Source organism: Gossypium raimondii, chromosome 4, assembly GCF_025698545.1.
Source record: "Gossypium raimondii isolate GPD5lz chromosome 4, ASM2569854v1, whole genome shotgun sequence".
NCBI classification, from domain to species: Eukaryota; Viridiplantae; Streptophyta; class Magnoliopsida; order Malvales; family Malvaceae; genus Gossypium; species Gossypium raimondii.
The window spans coordinates 737,541-765,259 of NC_068568.1; the positions used below are offsets into that span (position 1 = coordinate 737,541).

At 33.1% G+C, this 27,719-nt stretch overlaps 4 protein-coding genes across 6 annotated transcripts; all 4 read right to left on the bottom strand.

Moving 5' to 3' along the window:
* Positions 1-2,038: 2,038 nt before the first annotated feature.
* On the bottom strand, positions 2,039-4,482 carry LOC105779343 (ankyrin repeat-containing protein ITN1). Of its 2 annotated transcripts, none has more exons than XM_012603093.2 (4): positions 4,317-4,482; positions 3,379-4,230; positions 2,829-3,298; positions 2,039-2,754 (listed from the first exon to the last, which is right to left on the bottom strand). In XM_012603093.2, the coding sequence occupies exons 2-4, from the start codon at positions 4,199-4,201 to the stop codon at positions 2,194-2,196; spliced, it is 1,854 nt and encodes a 617-aa protein (XP_012458547.1). In that variant the 5' UTR covers positions 4,202-4,230; positions 4,317-4,482; the 3' UTR covers positions 2,039-2,193. The 2 variants fall into 2 exon arrangements, with proteins under 2 accessions (XP_012458547.1, XP_012458548.1); XM_012603094.2 differs by having other exon boundaries at positions 4,344-4,439.
* Positions 4,483-8,285: 3,803 nt separating this feature from the next.
* Positions 8,286-10,325, bottom strand: LOC128040620 (ankyrin repeat-containing protein ITN1-like). The gene is made up of 3 exons (XM_052629862.1): positions 9,674-10,325; positions 9,273-9,571; positions 8,286-8,756 (listed from the first exon to the last, which is right to left on the bottom strand). Exons 1-3 carry the CDS (start codon positions 10,323-10,325, stop codon positions 8,286-8,288), a joined length of 1,422 nt encoding a protein of 473 aa, XP_052485822.1.
* A 4,605-nt stretch (positions 10,326-14,930) lies between these two features.
* LOC105779167 (protein ACCELERATED CELL DEATH 6) lies at positions 14,931-17,198 on the bottom strand. Of its 2 annotated transcripts, none has more exons than XM_012602909.2 (4): positions 17,060-17,198; positions 16,187-16,963; positions 15,640-16,100; positions 14,931-15,524 (listed from the first exon to the last, which is right to left on the bottom strand). In XM_012602909.2, exons 1-4 carry the CDS (start codon positions 17,079-17,081, stop codon positions 14,961-14,963), a joined length of 1,824 nt encoding a protein of 607 aa, XP_012458363.2. In that variant the 5' UTR covers positions 17,082-17,198; the 3' UTR covers positions 14,931-14,960. The 2 variants fall into 2 exon arrangements, with proteins under 2 accessions (XP_012458363.2, XP_052484995.1); XM_052629035.1 differs by having other exon boundaries at positions 17,048-17,073.
* A 3,044-nt stretch (positions 17,199-20,242) lies between these two features.
* On the bottom strand, positions 20,243-26,604 carry LOC105779166 (ankyrin repeat-containing protein ITN1). The gene is made up of 5 exons (XM_052629863.1): positions 26,506-26,604; positions 25,663-26,409; positions 25,112-25,572; positions 24,470-24,996; positions 20,243-20,468 (listed from the first exon to the last, which is right to left on the bottom strand). The coding sequence occupies exons 1-5, from the start codon at positions 26,558-26,560 to the stop codon at positions 20,243-20,245; spliced, it is 2,016 nt and encodes a 671-aa protein (XP_052485823.1). The 5' UTR covers positions 26,561-26,604.
* Positions 26,605-27,719: the final 1,115 nt, after the last annotated feature.

Consider the following 27,719-nt stretch of genomic DNA (forward strand, 5'->3'; position numbering starts at 1 on the left):
TCAATATTTCAAGAGAACACAATTAAGTACCCCTAATTTGATACTGGAGCCATTGATAATGAGTGACCAGCCAAAGTCAAGTTGTGTGCATAACAGTAATTTTGACAATAGTAATGGAACATGATGGATGCCACACCGTGCTGCTTCATGTAAAGCCATATTGGATTCCTGATCCCTAATCCTTAGCATCTCCCTCACTGCATTTACCTGATCCATTCCCAGTTTCTCTAAATCTCCATCTCTAGCTTTTGCACAAGACTTGGTTAGAAGTTTTACAATAGCAGAATGTCCATACCTTACTGCAACGTGCAAAGGAGTTTGACCTTTAGCATTCGTTTGGATTAGCAGTGACGGACACTTGCTGAGAATTTGTACGATAAAATCTGATCTCTTTTCTCCTCTTATCATAGTAATGAAAATAATCAAAGACCGATAGATGGTACATTTTCTACGGTGATGAATACATATTTTACGGGGAGGAAGTTGAGTATTGAGAGAAATCTGTTTAAAAGCCAGGCAGCAGTCTCCTCGGTTGCCAAGTTAGCATGGAGCACGTTGTCATGGTTTGGGGTCATTATAAAATCTTATCTTTTTTCACTTTTTTTGTTAATAATGAAAATCCACTGAAACAAATAGACGAAAACAATATAATTTGGGGAAGTATCTGGTTATTGAGAGAATTTCATTAGAAAACCAGGTAGCAAGCTCGTGGGTTGCCAAGTTAACATGGAGCACGTTGTCAGTGCTTGGGGTCGTTTGCGATTCAAGTGCAAGCTCTGGGTACCTATTGAATACCTCAATGTTGCCTTCTGCAGCTGCCTAGTACAACGAAGCATCCATGTAAGTGATGTTCTCTTCAGGTTCCTCAGGTTTTCCGGAGGATATAAACATGATGTTTATCGATGTTCCCATGATCTATTGCACAACTTTCTTCCTAGATATATAACACAAAACAAAATTTAATTAATTAGCTTTGAAATTCCAAACTCAAGAAAAAAATACTGCAAATTAGGAAATATACCAAATGCAATACCTGTTTGTTGCTTGCATATCCTCCACTTAAGTCACCTACAAACGACAACTATATATAATTTCATACTTGAACACTATTGCTTAGTAATAGTAATATATAGGGTTAGAGGTCAGGTCAATGATGTAGGAGCTTTTTATGGTGAAATTTGCTTTTAAGGAAACTGCTAAGAAGGAGAAGAATTGAAAAAAAGAATGGAAGAAAATGAGGTCTACAGCTCTTTGTGTTATGGTAAAATTGAACTCTATTATGAAAGATGAAGAGTCAAATTTAATTTAAAAAATAATAAAAATAACTAAATTGATAAAAGATGTAAATTCCATAGCTAAATTCAAAAAAAAGAAAAGAAAATAGCATCAAGTGTATGGGGATTTTCAAATTTAAACATTTAATTGACTGGTTGAAATTTGGGTTTAAGGAAACTGCAAAGGAGGAGAAGAATTGAAGACAAAGAATGGAAGAAAATGGGGTCTACAGCTCTTTGTAGTGAAGTCAATGCTGCCCTATGTTGTTTATTAGGCCATAATCAAATTTAAGAGCAGGTGCTTAGCAGTTATAAGCCTTTGTGGACAAGGCAGCCTTGAATTCCTTGCAGTGCAACATATATTTTGATTACTTCCTATGCCGCTCAACACTTGGAACCACATCCATTTTGGCTTCAAATAGAGATTTAATTCCCTTTCACATATATTTCGGGAAATAAATGAAGTTGTTGATAACATATTTGCATATCTAATTGCCTGCCATCTACAGCCAGTACTGCTGCATGCAAAGTTGTTCTACCATGGGCCTCCATGAGCTCTTCTTTTTATTGTCTTTCACACAATATGAGTACCTTTTAGTAAAAATTGATTATCTCTACTTACAAAACTCGGAATTAATAACTTCTATTCATCTCATTACAAAAAATTCAAATGCTTTTGTTTGAGCTTTATAAATGCCTAATTTTGTTCGGAATAATTATATGTTGTGACTATTATATAATTACTCAAGAAGAAAGAGAATTGCTAATGACAAATAGATTAGGTCACCATTATACATTTATAGAAACAATATTTAAACCGTCACAACTATTATCATAATAATGACTATTGTGGTATAATTAGTGCGACATATAAAATTTGTCACAGATAATATAATATTTGTGATGAAATTCGTTATTATCACTCCAACAACCTCTTCACGAAAGATAGGGATTGTTGTACGTAATAACAAACAAAAAAGCCAGGGCAGATGAAACATGAAGCGATGGCAAGTCCATGAGAAGGTTTTAAAATCACATAACTGCCGGTGCTAAAAGCAATCACCATCGCAAACATTGCACGGCCAAGGAGATTAGAAACGGACTGAGTTCGATATAATATTAGATTAATACCCCAAAATTTTAGTTTTGGTAAAAGAGGATCCAGAATCCCAAAGTGGATGGAGAGGGCCGAAACAGAGAGAATAAAGGCTAATGCATTTGTTACGACAAATGCTTTAAAGGCTGCCTCATCAATCAGAAAAGGAGTGCCCTGCTCTGACCCTTTTTCAGTATTCAAACCACCAGGTACGGTTATTGCTGCTGCAAATGTGACGGTGGCTATAAGTGCTGCCACTACTAAATGAGCATCTCTTGTCTTCTCCAAGCTTTCTGCAGGGACAGTTGGTAAGGGAATGTGGGAAACTTGTAACCCTGCTACTTCTTCACTTGCAATTTCTTTCAACAATTCTTCGACTTGCTTCTGCCATACCACCACATGTTAATTCAAAACCCAATTATTAATAAAACCATACCCATAGTCATAGAAATACACACCTTTTCATCCAGATATTTCTCGTTATGACCCTCATATCGAAGTAATGCATAAACTTGTTCAGGGGTGAATCCAAAGGCACCTTTCAACTTCCTTAGATTTCTGATTGATCCATATTCAGTCTTAGTACCACCAGGCATGAAAAGAGAATGACTTAATTTATAGGAACGGTCTCTAAACGCCAAATAATGAAGTAAATTCAAACCTCTTTTGTCCACTTTTTCACAACAATCAGGACACTTAGAGAGAATCTTTTTTACTGTTCCAACATTACCTTCCCTGGCTGCCACAAGAAGGGGTGTCATCCCCAACTTTTTATCACCTATATAGGCAGCTGATACATCCTTTTCTAACAATACTTCCACAACAGAATTGTAACCTATGTGTGCAGCATAATGAAGAGGGGTGTGCCCATCTTTATCTTTTTTCTTTCTCAAATTCTCTTGCTTCTCTAATATTTTACTTGTTGCCTCTAAATCCAAGCAAAAAAACTGTCAATAAATCTATTCTTTATTTATTACAAAAAATATATATGGAACTAACTCAACATACCTTTATCTTCGGCCATAGTTGTTGCATGCAAAGTTGTTCTACCATGAGGGCCACCATGATCAGCTGATTTCCATTTATTTAATATTACATTCAGCAAAGGCTCTTCTCCTCTCAGAGCTGCTAAGTAAAGTGGAGTCTCCTGGTTTTTGTTGGCAGAATACGGAGAATAAGGATTTTCAAGCTCCAACAATCTTTCCACGGGGTGTTCAAGCTTCAACAATTCTTCCACCATTTCAACATCGCCATACTGTGCTGCTTCATGTAAAGCCGTGTTGGATTCCTGATCCGTAATCCTCAGCATCTGCCTCACTGCAACTACTTGATCCATTCCCAGATTCTCTAAATCTCCAACTCTAGCTTTTGCGCAAGAGCTGATTAGAAGTTTCACAATAGCAGAATGTCCATTCCTTGCTGCAACGTGCAAAGGAGTCTGACCTTTAGCATTCGTCTGGAGTAGTAGTGACGGATATTTGGTAAGAATTTGTCCGATAAAATATAATCTTTTTTCACTTGTTTTCTTAATAATGAAAATCCACAAAAACAAATAGACAAATAAATATAAATTGGGGAAGGATCTAGTTCTTGAGAGAATTCCATTAGAAAACCAGGCAGCAAGCTCGTGGGTTGCCAAGTTAACATGGAGCACGTTGTCATGGTTTGGGGTCTTTAGCGACTCAAGTTGATGCCCCTGCTTATTATTGAATACTTCAATGTTGCCTTCTGCAGCTGCCTTGTACAACGAAGCATCCATGTAAGTGATGTTCTCTTCAGGTTCCTCAGGTTTTCCGGAGGACATAGGCATGACGTTTATCGATAGTTCCATTTTTGTTGATCTATTGCAGAGCTTTCTTCCTAGATAACACAAAACAAATATTAATTAGTTAGCTTGGAATATTCTAAGCTGAAGAAAAAAAGAAGCTAGAAATTCAGAAAATTACCAAATGTCTTTCCTGTTTGTTACTTGCCTGTAATTAGTCTCTTGCAGAGTGATCAATACAAATATTTTATAACCAAATAGATTCATCAAACTATCAGTTCTCCTGTAATGCCTAAGTCAACTTGTCAACTGGAAACCATTAATTCTTCAACCAAGTTTCTGTAAAGTTTTTGAAAAATCACATCAAACATTTAACATATTTTTTTGAAAATTCAGCAAATTTTGAAAGGGATGTGATCTCAATCTACAAATTTTTCAAGGTTAAAACAATAGAATTAACAATTGGACCTAAATTTTAAGATCTTAAAAATAAAGGGACTAAATTTTTAAAAATAAAAATATAAGAACGAAATTTCAAATTTTTGAAGAGCACAATGGCCTAAATAAGGTAGAAGATAATACGTTTCAGCACATTCGAACCCACGTCCTCTTACACCGGTAATAATGTCAATAACAATTGAGCTAAGACTCAATCAAGAATTGAACAACTTTTTGTCATTATTTTCATTTTGTGGGCCAAAAGGTAGAATTAATGAAACCATAAATCAAGGCTAGGATTTCTTTTTATTTGTTTATCTCATTGTCTTTGGTTTTGCAGCCAAGAATGGGTGGAAGAAATTAATTCATGACTAAGAATAGTTTACTACTCTATATTAATTACAAATATTATAAGATTGATTTATATTTAAATTTAAATACAAAATTAAGTTGTTATTGAATTATATATAAATTTAAATAAAAATTAAGTTGTTATAAATAGATTTATCTAAATGTAGTTTATCAATCTAATTCAAAGCTTAGGTGAATTTGGATTAATTTGAATACATAAATTTTTAATTTTAATTATAAAATATTAATTAAAATTATATAATACGGAAAACAAGGTTGTTAAAGATCATTAAATTACTAAATTGTTAGCATTAAAGAAATTACTCAACGAGCTTGAATGATTAGTGGGACACATCATGTATTCAGATAGGGTAATTAAGTAGCCGATGGACTGGTAATAATGGATTTTCAGGGCCTCTGGACATATATAGCTATATGCAACTCCAGATGAAATCCTTCAAAAGATATATAATGATTGCTTTGAAATGACTTGGTCCCATCTAGTCTAGTTATGATTTGATCATTCTTCATGTACCCAAAAAACAAATTTATCACTTTTAAATTTATATATGACTAAATTATGACACATTCATTGTAAGTGAAAATTTTATGTAAATGTTTTTAAAAGAATTAAACAATGCTCTAACTGAAATGATAAAATTAAGACACACTTAGTATATTTTATATATACTTTAGCACTTACCTCTTAATGGACTTACGAATACTGAAAGATTAATCATTAGACTTGTTTCAGTGAATATTTTGAAAAACCAAAATAAAAATATTACCATGTTAATGTTTATAAAAAACAAATAATGTTATGATTGAAATGATAAATTTAAGAACGTTGAAATCATGTTGACTAAAATTCAAATTGCTTATATATTTTATTTTTATAAAAATATTAAAATAATAATAATATCAAAATTTTAATACTTCCAAGGACGAGTTGTTGGATTTTATTTTGGCTACGTTTATTTAAAATATTAATATTTATTACATCCAAGGACTAGTTGTTGGACATAAATATATTATTTTGGCTACATTTATTTAAAATATTAATATTTATTACTTCCAACCACAAGTTGATGGACCTCATTATATTATTTTGGCTATATCTATTTAAAATATTAATATTTATTACTTCTAAGGACGAGTTGTTGGAACTCTGATTACTCGCCTCGACATGTAAATATCGGGGCTGGAAATACTGTAAATAAAATATATGAAATAATAGTTATGTTCGCAAATATACAAGTCAGGTTATAACATAAAAGTTACAATGGAACAACTAAGTATTCAAAAAATTGTACCAAAAGAGGCTAGATTAAACTAGAGATTAATTTCTACACTAACAGGTTTAAACAATAATAATTTAAAATTATAGTACGAAAAATCTAAATAAAATTAAGTAGTGACACTACCGTAAATTAAAGAAAACTAAACTAACAATTGAAATTCACTCGGTAAAAGACAGAAGATTAACTCATGTCAGTGTTCATAATTAACTTCAGAATTCGGGTTTTGATGAATTAGTTAATAATTAACCTAGTTATTACCTTTCGGCCTGTAACTAGATCAATTAATCGTCAGAAACTACTTATATTTTGACCTCGCAGTTTAAATCGAATTAAATTAGGAAATACTCGATAAACTATTCTTTTGACCTCATTTACCTAAATAACTTCTTAGAGTTGTCAACCTTAAGATTTAATTACACATAATTTAAGTCAACTAATTCTAAGGAAAACTCTAATTTCTCAGTTAATTAATTCCACCTTCGATCTTTAATCTTCCTACTGGTTTAGCTCCTCATAAGTCTAAATACAATTTTCCTTAAATTCAATCCAGACATTAAAACAAATAGCAAACTAGAAAGAGGGGAAAATATAATTTTGATTCGTTGATATGCCGATTGTGCTTGGAAGACAAAAACCCCTTAATAATCGTTGAGGAAACAGCGATTGAAAGCCAATGCAAAAGAAAAACTAAAGATTGATGAAGAAATTAAAACTCGAATTAAAATTGAATCTAAAATAGAAGTTCCCAATCTAACAAAACCTAAAGCTAGAAAATTAAGTAAGGGAATAAAACCCCAATTAAACCTTAAACTATTCTATTTATAATTCTGGTATTTTATGATCTTATTAGATCAAATGCAAGTGATTAACGGGTTAGGATGAGTTGTGCATATGAAAACACCCTCCTCAGTTGTATTTTGCCCTCGTTGAATCAGTGTCAATAGGACTGATGTCAAGACATCGGACATCGAATGAGACTTTTTTGGCCTCGAAGTTGGGTGTCACGACATCATCGATTTTACTCTCCTAGCTTGCATGCAAAGTTCATTTTTGCGACACTGTCGTCTTTGCATCCCCATTATAACTTTCGAAGTTGGTTGTTACAACACTATTAATGGATGTTGCGACATTGGGGTCGTTCTTCAAATTTCTTGGCCCGAAATGATGTCCTACACACTCAATTAATCCATTAGTTGTTTCTTAGGCTTTGATTGGCCTAACGGGCCATTAAAACACCTAACTATGTAAAAATGTTTATTTTATTGAAATCGAACATAAAATGCTAAAATGAGAAATTAATAGAAATGTAATCAAATTATTCAAAAATAAGCTTATTAATTACAGAAAAGAATTTAATTTGTCGTAACAAATTGTAGCAGATAAAACTCATTATATTATTTTGACTATTTTATTTTAATTACCATTTAATTAACAATAATTATATTTTACTCATTTATTTAAGGTTTTCTTTCGATTTAAAGTTTATGTTTTAGAATTTAGGGTTTAACTCTAACATGCTTCATTCAAATCACCTACAAGTTATCAAAACAAACGAAAACCATATATAATTCCATAATTGATGAAAGCACCGATTCCCTACTTCAACATTTTAGCATAGCATAGCATCCTTGCTATGTGTTTTACTAATTTTATACTTTTACTTCAAACAAAACAACATTAATCTATTATCTTATTCTTGCTGTGTTTTATATTCAACTTTTGACTCAAATAATTTATTAGTTGATTTTAATCATTAATTTAATTAAAATTGTGCACTTAATATTATTTATAAATTTATCATTAATCCTTATACTTATAAAACATAAATCAGCATTTAATAACTCAATTTTTTTTTTTTTTGTGAATTATAAGAGGAGGACAAAGCCTTAATAGCAAGGTGACTAGCGCTACTCGAATTTAAGCGACACCAAAGACAATAAACACCCTAACTATTAGGCCAATACGCGGAATTCTAATAACTCAATTTTAATGAAGGACTATTTCCCTCTTTCATCTTTAATGTACAATCACCACCAAATAATGGAAAACAATGCCATGGATTAGCAAACGAAGGAAAGCCCGTACGAAGGCTTTAACACCACATAAATGGTTGTACAGAAAGCAATCACCATCGCATACGTTGCATAACCAAGAAACGTAGTGGCACCGACGTGAGACAGAAAAGTAGGGCGCTGAATTGAGGAAAAAGGAGGCAGCATTCCAAAATGGAAAAGGAGGGCACAAAGGGAGAAAAGAAAGGCCAATGCATCGGTTACAATAAATGCTTTAAAAGTTGCATCATGAATGAGAAAAGGAATGCCCTGCTCTGACCCTTTTTCCTTTTTCAAACCACCTGGAACGGTTATGGCTGCTGCGAAAGTCACGGTGGCTATAAGTGCTGCCACTACTAAATGAACCTCTCTTTCCTTCTCCAACCTATCTGCAGAGATAGTTATCGAAGGTATGGGACGAACTGGTTTCTCGGCTACTTCCTCATTTGTAATATCTTTCAACAATTCCATAATTTGCTCCTGCCACTTTAGTCGATTGTATTGTAGTATAGGTCTTTGTATTTTATATACATGCATGTAAAACCATAGCCATAGGCCATAGAAATTTTACCATTTTCTCTGTACGCTGATCAGTGATATGGAAACGACTACGACATGTGTCATAGACTTCTTGAGGTGTGATTCCGAGGGCATTTTTCCACTGCCTTAGATTTTTTACTAGCCCATATATAGTGCTACAACCATTATCACGTTGGAGAATTGTAAATAAAGAAGGATCTCTGTGCTGAAATATGTGAAAGGCATATATTTTGGGATATATTTTAAAGTTATTTAGGTAGATAAATCTTATTTAGGTAGATAAATTTTAGAATAAATTATTTGAAATATTCTAAGAATATTTGATTTTATCTTTTAGTAGTTTATTAAAATAAGGAAATTATTTTTCCAATTAAATTAATACTCTTTTTTCTATTTAAATTCAGTTGTTTAGTTAATAAAATATAGAATAGTTCTATTAAATGTTGTCTTGAAAACTTTCACTCCACAAAATGAAAAAGTTATCCAACCCCTTTTGTCCACTTTTTCACAGCAACCCGGACAAGAAGAGAGAATCTTTGTTACTATTTGTCCATGGCCTTGCCGGGCTGCCATAAGAAGGGGTGTCATTTCCCACTCTTTATCGCCTACGTAGGCAGCAAGTAAATCCCATTTTAACAGCTCTTCCACAACTGAATCGTGACCTAAGTGCGCAGCATAGTGAAGAGGGGTGTGTCCATTTTCATCTGTTTCCTTTGTCATATCCCCTTTATTCTCTACTATTATCTTTGTTGCCTCTGAATCCAAGCAAAACAAAACAAAAAAGTCAATAAATTGATTCTTTATTTATTTCAAACAAGAATGATTTGGAACTAACTTAACGTACCGACATCTCCAGCCATGGCTGCTGCATGCAAAGCTGTCCAATTTATCTAATAGTATAATCAGTGAGAGCTTATCTACTCTCCTAGCTGCTATGTGAAGTGGAGTCTCCTGATTTCTGTTGACAAAATATGGGAAATCAGGGTTTTCAAACTCCAGCAATTCTTGCACCACTTCGACGTGACCATACCTTGCTGCAACATGTAAAGCCGTGTTGGATTCCTGATCCGTATTCCTCAGCATCTCCCTGACTGCATTCAATTGATCCATTCCCAGCTTCTTTAAATCTTCATCAGTAGCTTTGGCACGAGACTTGATTAGGAGTTTCACAATAGCAGAATGCCCATTCCTTGCTGCAACATGCAAGGGAGTTTGACCTTTCGCATTTGTTTGGCGTAGCAGTGATGGACACTTGAAAAGGATTTGTTCGATAAAATCTGATCTGCTACGTTGCCCGATACACTCAGAGGTTGATAAGTTAACATGGAGCACGTTGTCATGGTTTGGGGTCTTCAGCGACTCAAGTTCAGGCCTCGGGTAATTATTGAATTCTTCAATTTTGCCTACTGCTGCAGCTTTATACAACGACACGTCCATGTAAATAATGTTGTTTGCAGGCTTCTTAGGTTCACCAAAGGAAATAATAATGTGGTTGAACGATGGTTCCATATTTGTCGATCTATTGCACAGCTTTCTTCCTTGATAACAGCAATTATTTAATTAGCTTGGAACATTCAAAGATAAAAGAAAAAAAATATTACAAATTAAGAAAAATTACAAAATGCCTTACTTATTCCAAGACACCTAGTGGCTTATCAAGACAAGTGACACATATAATATATATAATTTATTGCTTGAACACTTCAACATAGCATAACAAAAGCGTAGGATGCATAATTCCTTTATTGAACACTTTAGCATAGCATAACAAAAAGCGTCATAGCATGCATATTTCATTCCTTGAACACTTTAACTTATACTTTATTTTATTTAAACAAAATAAAATTCTACTTACTTTATTCTTGTTGTGTTTTCAAGCAAAGTTAGTAAAATTTCTTAATGTAGGAACAAGTGATAGGATTTGGGTCATACAACTTTAACATAATCAAGAAAAATTTTGTAGAAATAGCATATGACACCACGACAAGAAATGACCTATAATGTCACAGTGATATGAGAAACACCGTCATCTCGACGAGGCCAAAACAATAAGTGGTGCTACAATATCGTGATGTGGCAAACTATTTGACAACGTCACAACGAGAAAGTAACGATGTCACAACGTCAACCTTGTAATTTAATTTATTTACAATTCAGTTAACATGGAGCACGTTGCCAGATACGCTCAGGGGTTGACAAGTTAACATGGAGCACGTTGTCATGGTTTGGGGTCTTCAGCGACTCAAGTTCAGGCCTCTGGTAATTATTGAATTCTTCAATTTTGCCTATTGCTGCAGCTTTATACAATGAAGCATCCATGTAAGTGATGTTCTCTGCAGGCTTCTCAGATTCACCGGAGGAAATAACAATTTCGTTTAACGTTGGTCCCATATTTGTTGATCTATTGCACAGCTTTCTTCCTTGAAAACACCAATTAATCAATTACCTTGGAACATTCAAAGATAAAAGAAAAAAACATTACAAATTAAGAAAAATTACAAAATGCCTTACTTATTCCAAGACACCTTGTGGCTTATCAAGACAAGTGACACACATATATATATATAGCTTGAAGTCTCTGAGATTGCCCATCAAGGCATGGAGATTGTAACGCCCTAACTAATTTAACTTTGTTTCTGTGAGTTTTATCATAAATGGGTATTTGTTTCAATGGTTAAGTGTTCTGATTGTGTATTTGAGGTCTTAGGTTTAAGTTTTTCTTTTGGAAAATTATGTTATTTTGTACCCTAGCTTTATCCTTGGCGGTTTGGCTTATATTCTATTGTTAGTCAAGTCATAATAGAATGAGTTTGTTGGTTTGACTAGTAAAGTGTTAACTTGCCTTGTGGTTTTGTGTTTGAGTCCCCGTGTGAGCGTGAATATTAATTTTTGCTTCAGTTGTATGATAAAGTTCGGTGGTAGTGAAATTCTGAGTAGTGAGGGAAGTTAAGATATGTGTTAAATTTTGATTTATTTTGATTTTATTTTATTTTTCCCAAAAATTCTCCTTTTTCTAACTTTCTTCTGTTCTCCCTCTGTCAAAAACTTTCTCTTTCTTTTCTTTTAGTTTTTGTCATGATTCTCCATTCAAATTGTGATGCTTCGAAATTTGAATCTCTTCGTGCGACTAGGTAAGTAGAGGTAGTGAGATTTTACACGGGTTACTGGCGATTGTTAAAGTTGATCTAAGTCGATGTTGTCTTTCGTTAGTATTAATTTGTGGATTATTGGTAGCAGTGAATCGTGAGGAACGAAACTCTCTTCCTACGGAAACATAATCGGGATTGTTCGGGAAGTTGGGTAAGTGGCAAATACTTGAGTTTCACTGTAGTTTATTTTTTTGTTTTGGTTTAATTGAGGATTAAGGACTGATTTTAGGGCTTGTATTGTCAATTTTTAGGTTTTGGTGGTCTCGAGATTGTTTCACATAAAAATTGAACCAGGTGTGTAATGAAATCACGAGAAATCGAGGTTCGATGAAAGTTGAAAAAGTGGCCTGTTGATGCCACACAACCGTGTGACGGGAGTATGTGTGGCAGTGTGACCGGCTGTTTCGGGCGTGTGGGCCCAAATTTCTAAAATTTTCCTTAGGGTCGCACACGTCGTCCCGATCAACTGTGGGCCTTTCATAGGGTCAGTAAGGGCAAAACAAACCCTAATGCATGATATCTGCTATTTTGATAGACTAATCTGAGTAATTAGAAGTTGATATGTATGATTTGACTATTTCATAATAACATGTATGATATTTGTATATGAGGATGCCGGACATGTTAGTTCTGTTATATTTGTTATCTGTTATCTATATCTGTGTATGGGGTGGGATTTGTATATGTGGAGGAAGTGTTCTGTGAGGCAACATGTTGCTGATATACTGGCAGCTTGACTGCAAACTATTCTTGATAAGTGTTATAAAGACATTATGTGGTGTGTAGGGATGGGTGGGTGTTTTATACCCCACATGGTGTGTTAGGATGGTCGGAGATGGTGTGTAGAGGATGGGGGTAGGACTTTGCATATCTGTATGTTTCTGATAATCCGATTATGATATTATATGATTCTGTTAAGGACTTATGCCTGTATCTGATCTATTACATGAGAAATCTGAGTTTATGTGTATGCATGTCTCTGTTAAGTTACACATTGAGTTTTTGAAAACTCACATCTGTTTGTCTACTTTATTCAAGTAATCTTCAGACATAGGTGGGTCGGTGCGACGGAGGCTCAGCGATGACCACTAGTATGGAAACTATCCTTTAATTATTGGTTTTATTTTAATTTTTGGTTTTTGTTGAGAGTTTTGTAATTTTGGGACTCTCCGTCCTTTTTGATTTCTTTTGGTTTTTGATGTTGTTTTTGGTTTGATTATGTTTTCTGCAATGTACAACAGACGCTTTTTTTTAAATAACGGTTTTACACAAACAAACATTTTGGGAAACACAAACTTGGTTTTCGACATATAATGACACTTAAGATTTCTGCAGCAAATTAAGTTTTTCTTAAAGAACAAAATATCGATGGTTTTAGTAAAGAAAATGTTAAATGGATATGTTTTATAAAATAAGGACTCTTTTCTAGTAACATACCATACGAGTTGTTTTTTTCATGTAAAGATCGGTTTCAAAACTCTTCTTCGTAACATTTCAGATTCGGCCATAACGTTCAGGCGGGGTTTAGGGGTGTTATAGAGATTGTGAAGCAATCTAAATTACAAATGCTCATAACAAGGTTTAAAACTCTAAAAATGGAGGATAATGAAACAATTGACAAGTTCTATTCCAAATTGTGTGATTTGATCTTTTCTAAAGAAATTCAACATCAAAGTCACAATCATTGGAGAAGCCAAAGATATTGATAATATGTGAATTGATGGGTTAATTGGATTTCTACAAACCTATGAGATCAATCTAGATGAAATAAAAAGAAAATTGAAGCGGAGGAAAAAAGGGTGTTTCCTTACAAGTGACAGAAGTAATGTCCACTAATCATAACACTACTATAGAAGAGTTGCAAGAGTAGATAACCCTTTTATCTCGAAACTTAAACAAAGTTTTTAAATACAGATCAAAATGAAGCCAAAGGTTTAAGAAGTTCAAAAATGCTCAACAAGGAAGATCCAAGAGAGTTGTTAGACTATCGAGACCTATAAAATTGAAATTAATTTAAACATATAAACTAATAGAAAACAACAAGCAAAATTATACCCACATATATAGATATTAGTGATAATTATATTCCTTAAGTAAGAACCACTAAGGTAAATAAAAAAAGGGTTTTATAAAATAAAAACTAAATTCAAATTAAAAACTGAACCAAAGAAAGTAATTTTACCCAAAGGTAAAATCTACAATTGATTTTTTAAGTTCGATCATCGATGTAATGATATCTTCAATGTTTTTAATAAATTAGTTCTAGTTGATGACTCAATACTAACAAACCTGAGCAATTGTAATTATAATAGAAGATGCATGAATACCAAAGAACAAAAAAGAATTAAAGTGCAAATCATGTCTCACAAATTAATTGAATCAAACTTTGATTGACCTTAAACTAGAAAAAAATTAAAAAAATCATAAAGAAAATAAAACGCAAAAACAAAATAAAGCTAAGGTGACTATGTCTGGGTCTCTCCTCAAGTTTTAATCTAATAATGTATGTTTATAAGGCAAAGATAATATAATATAGAAAATGCAAAAATTTACCTATTTACATAAAGCAGATTGTTTCAAGATTTCTTAGCAACTTTCACGTCAAACTTCCAGGCTATTTTTGGATGCATTCTTGAGGTTTTGGTGCTTGATTTGTGAAGTAGTTTACTATATTATGGGCTCAAAATAGAGATTCGTAGTTTAAGTTATAGTCGAAATGCTAAAGTTACAATGTTGAAAGTCTAATGCACAAAAACTTTGAATTTTTTTTTAATCTCATTGTCTTTATTATAATGTAACTAATTTTTAATTATAACCGAGAGTTAATTGCCACATCTTTATTATTCTTTGATATTTAATAAATTTTACTTTATTTGAAATTGTATGTGTATCTAATAATTTTATATTGATTTCAATTAAATGGAGATTATTAATATTAAAGTAATATTTCTTCAAAGAGGTAACATTGACATTAGGAATTGGAAACATATTGTAATCAACGATAAAATAATATCCTCTTAATATAGTAATCAAAAATAGTCCAATGCAGAATGAAAAAGAAGGCAGGGCATATGAGATATGAAACAATGGCAAGTCCGTGGGAAGGTTTTAAGACCACATAACTGCCTGTGCTGAAAGCAATCATCATCGCGATTGTTGCATAGCCAAGAAGCCCAGAAACAGCTTTAGTTCGATGTAAAATTGTTTCACGCCAAAAATTAAATCTTGATAATAGATTATCCAGAACCCCAAAGTAGATGCAGAGGGCAGAAACAGAATAAATAAAGGCCAATGCGTTTGTTACAACAAATACTTTAAAGGCTGCCTCATGAATCAAAAAGGGAGTGCCTTCCTTTGACCCTTTTTCACTCTCCAAACCACCAGGAACAGTTATTGCCGCTGCGAAGGTGACGGTGGCTATAAGTGCTGCCACTATTAAATGAGTATTTCTTATAGCCGCCAATCTTTTTGTAGAAACATTTGGTAAGCGAAACTTACAAACGGGTTCCTCTGCCACTTGATCGTTCTCCAATTCTTCCAACAATTCTTTGATTTGCTTCTGTCATGCCACCCACATTAACCGAGTGTATTGTAGGTTTATTAAATATGTTAATTCAAAACTTAAATATTAATAAAACCATAGCCATGGAAATGCAATATATATACACACACACCTGTTTATGATGTTGTTTCATAGATCGAACTGTATTATAAACTTCTTGAGGTGTGACTCCAAAGGCACCTTCCAACTCCATTAGATTTCTAACTGATCCATATACAATCTCAGCACCACCACGCTTAAAAACAGAACTCCCAAATCGAAAGACAGAGTCTCTAAAAGCCGCATAATGAAGTAAATTCAAACCATAGTTGTCCACTTTTTCGCAACAATCTGGACATAAAGAGAGAATCTTTGAACATGTTCCAAGATAGCCTTGCCTGGCTGCCATAAGAAGGGGTGTCATCCCCCTCTTTTTATCACCTATATAGGCAGCTGATATATCCCATTTTAACAGTTCTTCCACAACTGAGAATCTAGAACCCAAGTGTGCAGCATAATGAAGAGGGGTGTGCCCATCTTCATCTCTTTCCTTTGTCAAATTCCCCTTCTTCTCTAATATTATCCTTATTGCCTCTAAATCCAAGCAAAAAAAATGTCAATAGACCTGTTCTTTATTTATTTCAAATTAAAACAAAAATGGAACTAACTCAACGACATACCTGCATCTCTAGCCATAGCTGCTGCATGCAAAACTGTTCTACCGTGGGGGCCGCCAAGAGCTGCTGATTTCAATTTATCTAATAGTATACTCAGCATGCCTCCGTCTCCTCTCCTAGCAGCTATGTAAAGTGGAGTCTCCTGTTTTTTATTGGCAGAATACGGAAAATCAGGGTCTTCAAACTCCAACAATGCTTTTACCACTTCAACATTGCCACATCGTGCTGCTTCATGTAAAGCCGTGTTGGATTCCTGATCCGTAATCCTCAGCATCCACCTCACTGCATTTACTTGATCCATTCCCAGCTTCTCTAAATCTCCATCTCTAGCTTTTGCACAAGACTTGATTAGAAGTTTCACAATAGCAGAATGTCCATACCTTGCTGCAACGTGCAAAGGAGTTTGGCCTTTAGCATTCGTTTGGAGTAGCATTGACGGACACTTGCTGAGAATTTGTTCGATAAAATCCGATCTTCTTTCTCCTCTTATAATAGTAATTAAATCACGCATAGGCGGAGAGAAGCATCCATATAGTAAGGGGAAGAATTTGATTATTGAGAGAAATATGTTAAAAAGCAAGGTAGCATTCTCCTGGGTTGCCAAGTTAAGATGGAGCACGTTGTCATGGTTTGGGGTCTTTAGCGACTCAAGCTGAAGCCCGTGCTTATTATTGAATTCTTCAATGTTGCCTTCTACTGCTGCCTTATACAGCGAAGCATCCATGTGAGTGATGTTCTGTTCAGGCTCTTCAGGTCCCATTTTTGTTGATCTATTTCTTCCTGGATAACACCAAACAAAATTGAATTAATTAGCTTGAAACATTCGAAGCTCAAGAAAAAAGTGCTGCAAAATCAGAAATTTACCAAATGCCATACCAGTTAGTTGCAAATCCTGCATTCAAGTCAACTACAAATGACAACTATATATAGTTGAACACTTTAGTAATAGTAATAGTAATAGTGATATAGGGTTAGAAGTGAGGTCAATAAAGTAGGAGTTTTTGATGGTGAAATTTGGGTTTAAGGAAACTGCAAAGAAGGAGAAGAATGGAAGAAAATGAGCTCTCCAGCTCTTTTTGGTGAAGTCAATACATTTTCTCGAAAATGCAAAGAAATAAATATCAAAATCATGTATTAATTTTAATTTAATTTGTAATATGGACATAAATTTTAATTTGTTTAATTATATAAACGAATTTTAATTTTAAAATTCACTTTTTTTATACAAACAATTTATTTATCAAACATGTAAATAATTAGATTTATATATTTTTAAATATTTACAAGGGAAACAAAATGAAAATGTGCTACTAGAATATAAAATAATTGTATGGACGAGAAACACAAGAAAAGTCAAGAAATTGTGTGGAAGCCGCCTTCTCTTTGGCTTTGGTCGTTGCTGCATGGCTGCCGCACTCCTCTTCTTTTCCTCTGTTAAATTAATTCGAAGTTGCATCACAAATTTAGTTTTGTATGCAAAATACAACTTTCATTAGTCGGTAATCTAAATACATGACTTATAATCTATAGAATTACGAAGAGAGAGAAATTTATATAAAAATTATTATGTTGTCTAAAATCTAATAAGGAGAGATAATTTATCTTGATTGCCGGAATAGGATTAACTTTCAAGTAAAGAGAGAGATGTGTTAATATGAACTAATAATACTGTAGACTTGACACAAAATGAATTAGGCTTAAATCCCTTTAAAAATTAATTTACTTTTGGAATTCACTATGTCCTTATTCTACCTCAATCCTAAGTATATTAGCTTAAAAATAGTGGAAATGATTATTTGGTCGAGAGTTAGGATCGTTGAGACATCAAATATAATAGATTGGAAAGCTTGAAAGGACTTTCAAAGTTGGATGAAAACCTATGGGTTTAGGGGTGCAGCCAAGGGTACGATAGGTCTCTCTTTTTAACCTATCTATAATTTATAAAATTTTAAATTAATAATGATAAAATTACATTTTGACCTTCTAAAAATTATAAATACTTAATTTAATCTTTTAAATATTATAAAAATTTAAACTATTAAAAGGATGGAATTACATTTTTTTACTATCATAAAAGTATACAACTTAATTTCAACTTAATTTCCACCCTCTCAAAAAATAAATTTCGTCGCCCTGTATGTAGAGGTGATCATGGGTTGAGTGGTCCATCCCGGCCCGACGGCCTGCTCGAAAAATGGGAGAGTTCGGGTAAAAATATAGGCCTGAAATATGAGTTTGGGCAAAAAAATGAGGTCCGTTTAGAAAACGGGCGGGGTTCTTGTAAAACTTTTTTTGACCCGAGCCCGGCCCGACCCAAATTATATATTAAATATTTTTTTATTTTTAATCAAATATACTTTTAATCAAATATATATATATTAAATATATACCTTTTTTGATGTTGTAAAATTTAATATGGGCCGGGCTCAGGCTTAACAATTTTCTTTCAAGTAAGGCTTAGACAAATTTTTAAACCCATTTTTAGACAAATTTGGAGAAAGTAGAGCCATTGATAATGAGTGACAAATCAAAGTACAGAATTTTTCAACGAAAAAAATATGAAAAATGATAAGTAAATAATAGACTATTGATAGATTTTCTTTTGTATTTTATTTCTTTTAACATTAAATTTTAAATACTTTACTTTTAAAATTTAAGAATTACATTTATCAAACAATCTAATAATGTTCTGTATTTTAAGAAATATATCAAATAGATTTTATAAGTACTTAAATTGAGTTCTTAATTTTCATTAGGCATAATAACAAAATTAGCCCTTAGTAGGCATAATAAAAAAATTAGCCCTTAGTATTTATGTATAATTTATTTTTATCAATTTAGCCCTTATTCTTTTTTGAGCTAAATTTAACCCTTATTCTTTTCTTGAGCTAAATTTGGTCCTAAATCTTTTCAAAAAGAGTCGAATTTAGTTCATAAACCTTTCAAAAGGAATCAAATTGATTTTTTTAACGAAAACATTGACTAAAACATTAAATTCTTGAAAATAGCAGCTTACATGATAATATCAAATTTTATTTTGTTGATATTTATTAGTTTTGAAATGTTATTGCTTTCTATTAAATGTAATTTCACAATTTTAAAATTCGAATGTTTCTGAACTTTGAGCTAATATTTGATTTGGGCGCAATTAATGTTTAATAAATATTGGGCTACTGACTTCAAAATTTATAACTTCTCTTTTAAACATGATGAAAAATAAATGGAAAATCTCAAAAAAGGCCCCTGAATTTTGAAAATGCTACAACTTGATCATTATCTTTGTTTTGCTATTAAAAAATTGATTCACTCATTTAATATTTATTTTTAATTTATCAAAAAATTGGATCATAATCAAAACCAAGATATGAGTTTTAATTTACGAATGTAGACAACACATATTTAATAAGGTGCCCAATTTTTGGCGTCACAAGGGTGCTAACGAATTCTCTAACCTAAACATTTTTCTTTGAATTTATATTATAAACTCAATTTTATCTTTTTAAAGCTAACTAAAAAAGTTGAGGACGACTTCCCACTTTTAAATAAAACTTTGTATTTTTCTTAATCTTATTCTTATATTTTTAAATGATTTGTCAAACTAATTTTTAATTATAACTGAAAATCAAAGTAATGCTTATTCAAAGAGGTAACATTCGTTTTTCTTTTTTTTTTTTTTTTCTTCATTCCAGCTGTACTGTTGTCAAAGACGAACAGAACAACAACAAAAATTTCAGTATTACAGCAATCAAAATTAAAACGCATTCCAACTCTAATAAACCTATGAATGCAACAAAACAAAAATTCATCACCAAGCTTTAAACATTTTCACCCGATTATAACCTGCAATCGCCAAGGAAGATGCCATCTCGTTACCTTTCTTATCCGCCAATGAGAATACAACATTTCCAGCCTTTAACATGTCATTTTCAATACCTGCAAAAATTGCTTGAAGAGACCATGGTCTCATTACCTTGTTAGCACACCAAGAAAACACCACCAATGAACCAAGTTCAATAAATAAAGAATCATTAATCTTCCAGTTCATAACTAAAAAAATACTTACAGAGCAATCTTCACTGCACCAATCTCAGCCACATTGGCATCATTTGCTGCTACTGAACCAGAAAATAATGCTCTTGCGACACCCTCCTTATCTCTCAAGACACCTCCACAACCTGCTCTATCTTCTTTAGCAATCCCACACACATTAAACTTTAACCATCCATGTGGAGGAGGCCACCAAAATGAAGTGCGGATGAGATATAAAAAATCATTGATTATAAACCTGTTTATGATGATGTTTCTCATATTGAAGTGCATTATAAACTTCTTGAGGTGTCATTCCAAAGGCACCTTCCAACTCCATTAAATTTCTGACCGATCCATATGCAATCCCAATACCACCAAGCTTGAAAAGATGACACTCTAATGGAGAGGAAGAGCCTCTAAAAGCCAGATAATGAAGTAAATTCAAACCTTTGTTGTCGACTTTTTCACAACAATCTGGACATAAAGAGAGAATCTTTGAAACTGTTAAAAGATAACCTTGCTTGGCAGCCATAAGAAGGAGTGATGGGTGTCAAATCCACCAATATAAACATATGCCTAATTTGCATTTTAAGTAGTCTAGGGAGTAGGGTCGATCCCTCAGAGACTGAGTTTACTGCAAATTGTTCTTCTCTTGACCAGATTTTTGTCGGGGCAGTTGTCGTGCCCAAGAAATTCGGGAGGATAAAATCTGAAACTTGAAATAAATAAATAAAAAAAACGTAAAAAGTAAAACTTGAAGACAAAATAATAAAAATAGTTAAATAAAATCTGAAGGGGAATTAATTAAAAAAAGCTCAGCTTTAGGCACGGATTTTTCCTCGTCTTTGAACCGATCCTCGAAATTAGATGAACTCCTCTTTTCCAATAAGCTAGTTATAGCTACCAAGGATGCCTCGGACACCAACTCTTCCTTCTATAAATTAGTTATGGAACGTCCAATAACTAACCCTTATCGATCGAACAACCACGAAACGTTCGTAATTTAGAACTCCGGCAGCTTTGCGTTCTAGAAGAGCCTAGCTCGAACCAATGCCCTCAACCGCGTGGGACATTTAAATCTGGTTACTACTTCCCTTGACGGAACCAAACAGCAATCTCTACTTGGCACGCCAATGTGTTCACAGAAAACCGATTAGAAACGTTCCTTTCGGAATTTCAACTGTACGTCTAACCACACTAAATCAAACGACGTCTTTTTTGACTTAATGTTGGTTTGACTTTGTGAGTTGAAAAAATCATACTCTTAATCCGGAGAAATAATAAGTATTGGAATTTAAGAGTTAAATTGCTCGGGTTCGTAACTCACGGGTTTTGACGAGGTTAATTCCGACCTAAAGCTGAAAATGGGTTTAGTTAACTATGGTTTGGGGCATGTTGACTATTGGATAAATTAAATAAGGTAAATGGGTGGTTGGCTACTGAAAATAAAAAGGGAATTTGAAAAAGGGATTGCAAATGGCTTAAGTTGGTGGCTACTAGGAATTAATAAATTGAAGGAAAAGAAACTAAAAGCAGCAAATGAATTCGTGACAGGAAGAGAGAAAATGTATTGAAAGATGAAAGCTTAATATTTTGATTGATTGATTGATGAATAAAATGAACAAAGTAGCCTCTATTTATACTAGTGGCCTTGGAAAAATATTCCATGATATAAAATAAAATCCCAAAATAATCTCCCACTAAGTCAACAAAAATTTCAGCTAATTAATATTGGGAAAATTTTGCTTTGGCCCTCCTTCTTTGCTTCTTTCTTCAATTTAGCCCAATTGTTTCATTTTTCTTCTATTTAGCCCCAAATTGCATCTCTGCACAAAATTTAATGTAAACATGGAAAAATTAGCGGTGCACTCTCATAAATTAACCAATTCAATTACATAAAATATGTAACTTTAGCACTTAATCAAGGGGTGTCATCCCCCTCTTTTTGTCACTTATATAGGCAGCTGATACAGCTCTTTTTAACAGTTCTTCCACGAAAAAATTGCAACCTTTGTGTGGAGCATAATCTCAATATGTTATGATCTGTATAAGTTATGTGTTGCATTATGCTTTGTATAATATCTATTTATGCATGCATGCCATACAATCTATGATATATGTATGAATGTTAACGTGATTTTGCATATGCATTGAGGTGGGTTATGATATAATAGAAGAAGTGTTATATGGCAGTTTTTATTGCAAATATATGGCGACTAGATTGCAAATTTCTATATAGAAGCTTAGCTACATATTTATGAGTGGCACACCGCCACATATTGGTGTGATTGGATGGATGAACTCTTGTAGTCCTATTTGGTGTGTTGCGAATGGAGGTAGGATTTGTGTCTGTATTTATATTTGAATCTGAACACACATATAATTAATTTTGTATAAGAGAATGTGTTTATTATGAAATTTTGTTCTGATATATGTTTTTAAAATTATGACATTCAAATATGATATGTGATAATTTCCGATACATTACATGACATGCTTTAATATGTAATACGATACGATATTTCAATGTGATTATTGTTTATGCAAAACTTATAAGAAAACTCTGTTTGTGGGTCAGGTCACACACTAGGCTTCTAACTCACTTGTTTGTTTAATATGTTTTAGGTAAACTTCAGACTTAGAACCGGACGGCGTGCGGGAGCTTGGATTGGTTACCAGTCGTTAAATGAAATATGTTGGTTTATGTTTTAATTAATTTTGGGACTGTAATCTATTTTTCAGTTGTGTTTTGGTTTTCGTTTCGTTCGTTGATTTTTTTGATATTTTTTATCTTAAAACTATAAAATCACATGGGTTAGCAAATTAGATTAGGGTTTTCAAAGCTAAAATTATTTTGAAAAATTTTCCACTGCAAATTAAATTACTCTTAAGTGTTTTTCTGTAAATAAATAAATAGTTTTTAACAAATTTTGGCATTAACCGGAAACGATTTATCCAAAATTGGTGCTTTTGAAACAAATGAAATTGAACTAAATTTCTGAGTTTGAAATAAGTGTTTTCGGACTTAAGTTTTTCTGAACGTTTGTGAGAGTTCCACCAAGTTTTTTGTTTTTGAAACGCACAACTAAGTTTGATTAAATCAAGAGTTTTAAAACAAACTAATGTAAGTCCTCCATATTCGGCCATAACATCTAGACCGGGTTTGGAGTATTATATCGTTATTTTTACACTAACCGTAAATAAACGCATCATCCATCCAAAGAGATCATTGCTACAAAGAAAGCACCATGGCATGTATAATTCCTTACTTAAACAATTTAGTAAAGCAGAATCTTTAGCAATGCTATTTTTTATGTGTGATTTTTTAACTTTATATTGTTAGTGTGAAATTTTGAGTTTTTATTTTATGTAATTATTTTAAATAAAATTTGTGAACTTTAAAACAACACACCACTTAAATCTTATTTAACCTTTAATAAAAATAGATTTTTATAAATACAGAATCTATTTATATGAAAATTTTAAGTTGTAAATGTAAAACAAATAACCTTAGCTTTTTTCAAGGTGAGGATTTAACAAAAAAAAAAGAAGAGTTAATATATTATTTGATACTTGAATTTCACTTCAAATTTTAATTTAATATTAAAAGATTATTTTTATAATTTTGTATATGAATTTGGTTTGAATGTTCGATTTTGTACTTAATTTTTTTCACGTTGATACTTGAGTTTCTTTTTGTCATAGTTAAGTATCCGAGTTTAACTTTAAAAAGTTCAATTTAATACTTGAGCTTCTTTTTCTTTTTTTTCTTTTGTCTCAATTAGAATACCCATGCTTGTTTATTAGAGTAGACCTGTCAAATATTTATTAGGCCTTATGAAATCGTTTGGTTTAGATATCAAATTAAATATTGAAGTCGAACTTAAGTATCAAATTGAACATTGAAATTAACTCAAATACCAAATGGTATACTAACCCAAAAAAAAAAGTTAAGCTTCGTTAGGTTTCTGAAAATATTTTTATTTTCTATTTTTGAAAATTTAAAATCAAATTTGATAACTAGAAATAAAATTTTGTTTTCAATAATGAAAACTTGAAATGCATGATTGATATCTATTTTTCATGAGAAACAAAATATATATATTTTGCATTATATATTTAATATTTGAAAAACTATTAAAAGAAAATAAAATATTTTTGAATTTATAATAATTGAAACAACATTGTAATAATCCATAAAGTAATATTATCATATTTATATTTTAAATATGTATTGAACGAGTCAAAATTACAAACAAAGCTGCCCACATACAAAGTAAAAAGGCAGGGCATATGAGATATGAAACAATGGCAAGTTCGTGGGAAGGTTTTAAGACCACATAACTACCCGTGCTGAAAGCAATCACCATCGCAAGCGTTGCAGAGCTAAGGAGCGTAGAAACAGACCAAGTTCGATTTAAAATTATTGCTTCACGCCAAAAAATAGATCGTGTAAAAAGATGATCCAGAATCCCAAAGTAGGTGGTGAGGGCAGAAACAGAGAAAATAAAGGCCATTGCATTTGTTACAACAAATGCTTTAAAGGCTGCCTCTTGAATCAAAATGGGAGTGCCTCGATTTGACCCTTTTTCACTCTCCAAACCACCAGGAACAGTTATTGCTGCTGCAAATGCGACGGTGGCTATAAGAGCTGCAGCTACTAAATGAGCATTTCCTGTCTTCTCCAAACTTTCTATAGAATTATTTGGTACGGTAAAGTGATGAACTGGTTCCTCCGCCACTTGATCATTCTCAATTTCTTCCAACAATTCTTTGATTTGCTTCTGCCATGGCACCACGTTAGCCCATTGTATTATAGGTTTATTAAATATGTTAATTCAAAATTTTAAATATTAATAAAACCATAGCTATAGAAATGTAAAATGTACACACAACTACCTGTTTATGATGATGTTTCTGAGATCGAACTGCATTATCAACATCTTGAGGTGTCATTCCAAAGGCACCTTCCAACTCCATTAGAGTTTTGACTGATCCGTATACAATCTCAATATCACCACTCTTGAAAACAGAATTCCCAAATGGAGAGGGAGAGTCTCTAAAAGCCAGATAATGAAGTACATTCAAACTTTTGTTGTCCACTTTTTCACAACAATCTGGACATAAAGAGAGAATCTTTGAAACTGTTAAAATATGGCCTTGCCTGGCTGCCATAAGAAGGGGTGTCATCCCCCTCTTTTTATCACCTATATAGGCAGCTGTTACATCCCTTTTTAACAGTTCTTTCACAACTGACAATCTATTACCCAAGTGTGAAGCATAATGGAGAGGGGTGTGTCCATCTTCATCTCTTTCCTTTGTCAAATTCCCCTTCTTATTTAATATTACCTTTATTGCCTCTAAATCCAAGCAAAAAAAAAACTCAATAGACCTGTTCTCTATTTATTTCAAAATTTTAAAAAAAAAATGGAACTAACTCAACAACATACCTGCATCACCAGCCATAGCTGCTGCATGCAAAGCTGTTCTACCGTGGGGGCCGCCATGAGCAGTTGATTTGAGTTTATCTAATAATAGAGTCAACAAGCGCCCAGATCCTCTCCTCCTAGCTGCTATGTAAAGTGGAGTCTCCTGTTTTTTGTTGGCAGAATACGGAAAATCAGGGTCTTCAAACTCCAACAATGCTTTCGCCACTTCAACATTGCCACAACGTGCTGCTTCGTGTAAAGCCATGTTGGATTCCTGATCCGTAATCCTCAGCATCTCCCTCACTGCATTTACTTGATCCATTCCCAGCTTCTCTAAATCTCCATCTCTAGCTTTTGCGCAAAACTTGATTAGAAGTTTCACAATAGCAGAATGTCCATTCCTTGCTGCAACGTGTAAAGGAGTTTGACCTTTAGCATTCGTTTGGAGTAGCAGTGACGGACACTTGCTGAGAATTTGTTCGATAAAATCTGATCTTTTTTCTCTTTTTATCATAGTAATGAAAAAACTCATAACCGGATCGGATGAGTGAAATCTGTTTAAAAGCCAGGCGGCAGTCTCCTGGGTTGCCAAGTTAACATGGAGGACGTTGTTATGGTTTGGGGTCTTTAGCGACTCAAGTTGAAGTCCCTGCTTATTATTGAATACTTCAATGTTGCCTTCTGCTGCTGCCTTATAGAGCGAAGCATCCATGTGACTGATGTTCTGTTCAGGCTCCTGAGGTCCCATTTTTGTTGATCTATTTCTACCTGGATAACACCAAACAAAATTTAATTAATTATCTTGAAACATCCCAAACTCAAGAAAAAAAACCTGCAAATTAAGAAATTTACCAAATGCCATACCTATTTGTTTGTTGCTTGCATATCCTCCATTCAAGTCACCTACAACTATATTCATACTTGAACACTTTAGTAATAGTAATATATAGGGTTAGAGGTTAGGTCAATAAAGTAGGAGGTTTTATGGTGAAATTTGGGTTTAAGGAAACTGTAAAGAAAACACTTGGCAAAGAAGGAGAAGAATTGAAGAAAAAGAAGGGAAGAAAATGGGGTGTACAGCTCTTCGTGGTCAAGGCAATGCTGCCCTAAGTACTATTCTTGCGTTGTGCTTTATTAACTTTATAATTTTACTTTAAACAAAACGAAAATCTCTGGTTAGAGGTCAGGTCAATAAAGGAGGAGTTTTTTACGATGAAATTTGGGTTTAAGGAAACTGTAAAGAAAATACTTGGCAAATAAGGAGAAGAATTGAACAAAAAAGGCAGGGCAGATGAAACAATATGCAAGTCTATGAGAAGGTTTTAAAATCACATAACCACATGTGTCGAAAGCAATCACCAAGGACATTAGACATGAACTGGGTTTAATATAAAATTATATTAATATCTCAATAATTTATTTTTGATAAAAGAGGATCCAGAATTCCAAAGTGGATGGAGATGGCAAAAACAAAGAAAATAAAGGCCAATGCATAACAAATGCTTTAAAGGCTGCCTCGTAAATTAGAAAAGGAGTTCCCTGCTCTGACCTTTTTTCACCCTTGAAATCACTTGGAACAGTTATGGTTGCTACGAATGCCACAGTGGCTATAAGTGCCGCCACTACTAAATGAATATCTCTCGTCTTCTCCAAGCTTTCTGCAGAGACAGTTAATAAGGGAATGTGAAAAAATGGTAACTTGGCTACTTCTTCAAGTGCAATATCTTTCAACAATTCTTCAATTTGCTTATGGCATGCCACCCACATTAGCCGATTGTATTGTAATGTAGGTTTATATATATATATATATGTTAATTCAAAACCCAATTATTAAAAAAACCATAGCCCTTGGTCATAAAAATACACACACCTTTTCACACTGATAATTCTCGTGATGACTCATATCGAAGTGCATCATAAACTTGTTGAGGTGACATCCCCCTCCATCCCTTTAACAGTTCTTCATCTCTTTCCTTTGTCAAATTCCCTACTTCAACATTTTGGCACACCATAATCTCCAACAACTAATGTTATCCTTGCTATGTGTTTTACTAATTTTAAACTTCAAACAAAACAAC